Source organism: Phalaenopsis equestris, unplaced genomic scaffold, assembly GCF_001263595.1.
Source record: "Phalaenopsis equestris unplaced genomic scaffold, ASM126359v1 Scaffold000633, whole genome shotgun sequence".
Lineage (NCBI taxonomy): Eukaryota > Viridiplantae > Streptophyta > Magnoliopsida > Asparagales > Orchidaceae > Phalaenopsis > Phalaenopsis equestris.
The window spans coordinates 139,461-142,362 of NW_018165073.1; the positions used below are offsets into that span (position 1 = coordinate 139,461).

General features: G+C 32.2%; 1 protein-coding gene across 1 annotated transcript in view; it reads right to left on the reverse strand.

The window, feature by feature from the left end:
* Window positions 1-2,896, reverse strand: part of LOC110030032 (uncharacterized protein At1g32220, chloroplastic) — a 52,769-nt gene extending 49,873 nt beyond the window's left edge. Inside the window, exons 1-3 of the mRNA XM_020732569.1 lie at window positions 2,679-2,896; window positions 1,090-1,210; window positions 876-964 (exon numbers count right to left, since the gene is read on the reverse strand). Of these exons, the coding sequence (XP_020588228.1) occupies window positions 876-964; window positions 1,090-1,210; window positions 2,679-2,734 (266 nt within the window). The 5' untranslated portion in view covers window positions 2,735-2,896. The remainder of the gene's footprint in view (window positions 1-875; window positions 965-1,089; window positions 1,211-2,678) is intronic.
* Window positions 2,897-2,902: the final 6 nt, after the last annotated feature.

Here is a 2,902-nt window from a genome sequence, read left to right on the forward strand (position 1 = left end):
CTCTTCATTCTCCATTTTTCTTCTTTATTTATTCTAATTCCTCTCCATTTCTTCTGCATGGCTGCTACTACTCTTTATTTCACAGAACCGAAGAGCAATATAAAAATAAAGGAATGGTGGCTTAAATTATTAAGATAAATTAACTTTTAAACTCATCACATTCTTTAATATTCCTTCTACCCTTATTAACCATTGATGCCACAATTAGTGGATTCAATGCTCCAGCAATTTGCTACAATAACATATTATAGATTGCTACAGTAATCAATAGAGCATTGAGAATTTTTATTTAAATATACATTAATTAAATAACATTCATTAATTGCAAATTAATATATACTTCTATTCATCAAAATACTTAAAATAAAGTGTAGAGTTTTATAAAAATAATTTCCATGATTTTCAAGATACAATTTAGGAATAAATTCTTAACTTTCTTTTTTCAAATTGGGTGATACGTGAAACAAATCCCTAAAAAATGGAATCATTCATAATCACACCCCATAACACCATTAATTTTAGTTTATGTTTAACATAATGAAATTTCAATGTCATGAATTCCAAAGCACTCTACCAGTTCACCCTAAGTTTCCTATGTGCTCTATCGCAAACCAAACAAACATAAATTTGCAGAACCTACTGACAGGCCACCTCTTATAAAGGATAAAAACCACATGTTAGTTTCATCCCTTTGTCTCGGCCAAAATGTAGAAGCACATTGTAAGAAAGCCAAATTCCTACCAGACTAAATAAAAATGGTCAACAGAGAGATAGATACCTTTACTTCCCAAATTTGATCGCAGGCATCAAAACTAAGTAAGCAATTCATTTCAGAACGGAAGAAAAATATGAAAACTCTAAAGAGGGCTGAATACCTGCTGAAACTTGAAACAGAGAAGCCTTGCTGAACAGCTTCTTTGCAAATGTGAGAGCCAACAAATCCATTTCCACCCAAAACAAGAACCTGCAACAAAGCCCCAACCAGAAAACCATCAACCCACCAACTCCCCAGTTGTGAACAATCAGATAAGGATAGAAAATTCCCATTTGAAATGGTAATTATAATGCATCTAAAAAAGGTGCCAATACCTTTTCTGGTCCAGGTGGGTCTGGTTTTACTGTTTCTGCTTCCTCAACTTTAATTGTTTCATTAACTTTATTTGAGTCCGTAGACAGCAGCCTCGCATTTCTCAATAATAAACTTGGTGAACTATAAGTTACATACAGGAATTGGCTAACATTAGGGTCATATCATATTCTTCTGCCCCAAAACATTCTAAAATGCATATGACATGAGTAGTTAGACCAAGGGACTAAACACAAGGACCAAAGTGGAAATAAATAAATAAAAACTAGAAAAAAAAGTTTGATGGGATATCATGAAACAATTTTGGTCGAGAAAAATTTTATAGCCTTTGGATTAGCTTTGAGAGTATAGAAAAATTTTTTATTGTTAGTCATGTATTTTAGTCATCATAAAGCTAAGCCAAACACTATGAAATCGATCTCGAAAAATATTATGTAGGTTGTCCTATCCCAATTTTTTTTCCAAATGAATTATCAAGTAGGCTATCAACAAAATTAAAAATAAAATGAGGGAAAACAAGTAGTAAAAGAAAAAAACTAGCAGATAGTAGAAGTGGTAGTTCCAATGGTTGCAAGTTTATTTCAGTACTACTATATTAAAATTCATATAAACATTCTGCACTTAGCATAAATGTAATATTAAAAGAAAAAAATATCCAATAAAAAATTTGTATAGAAGCAAAGTTCATCAACAAAAAGTCAATACATTAATCATAGAGAGAATGATATGGCTAATAAAAATCAATAGCTAAAAATTGTTTATTTATAGCAATATAGAAGGAACATAACTACCTTAATAAAAGTTGTGAGAGATATATAAAACTCTAATTCCAGTAATTTCTTAAGTAATGAATTTGATGAGTTTGTTCCTCTCAATTATGAACCACATATGGATGTTCTTTATGTCCAATTTAATATTCCCTTGTGATTATTTTATCACAACGTCTACAGCATTATTATAATTCGAGGTGATACTACATGTAATTGAGGCAGTGAATCTTCAAATCAAATAAAAAAATTTGTTTTTAGGTGCCTCATCCTATGATTCTAATTGTGCATCAAAATCTCATATTTCCATATAATGCAACTGAATGATAAATATGTACATCTCAGTTTATTCCAAATGAGAGAAAGAATTTAAGAACTACATCAACAAATATGACGATCCGAAATAAAAGACTGAAATTCAACATTGAACCATGACTCGTAGCAGTCTAAGCAGGTTAAGGATCTCATTCAAAGCAGCATTCCCAATTCGAACTCAACTATCAAAATACTAGAGCTCCACCAAATACCTAGGATACGTGACCTAAATTAGAAAAATGAGAGCAAACACAGAACTGGTATAGTACATCTGCGCATCAAGGAAAATCTTTTAAAAGAAATATTAAAAAAAATTCGAAAATTTCAGCATAAATTCTTTAGAAACTAGCATAGAGATAAATGAATAAGTTGGCCCAGAGAAAGACACATCTGCGCATCAAGGAAAATTATTTAAAAGAAATATTAAAAAAAAATCGAAAATTTCAGCACAAATTCTTTAGAAACTAACATAGAGATAAATGAATAAGTTGGCCCAGAGAAAGAGCTACCTTGATCTAGAGAGCAACGATTGTGATTGAATCAAGCGCGAAACTATCGTCCTCATTCTGCGAGGCCTTCACCTCCTCGCTTAAGACAATATAGGAGTTTCTAGTTTCTGGGAGATCGTATTGGTGAAAACTGAAAGGGCGGAAGAATGTAGATAACTTCCTTGGTCGAGGCGGTCGAGACGTCGAGACAGAGTGAGAGAGATGAGAACGTAGAGTTTCGTCCG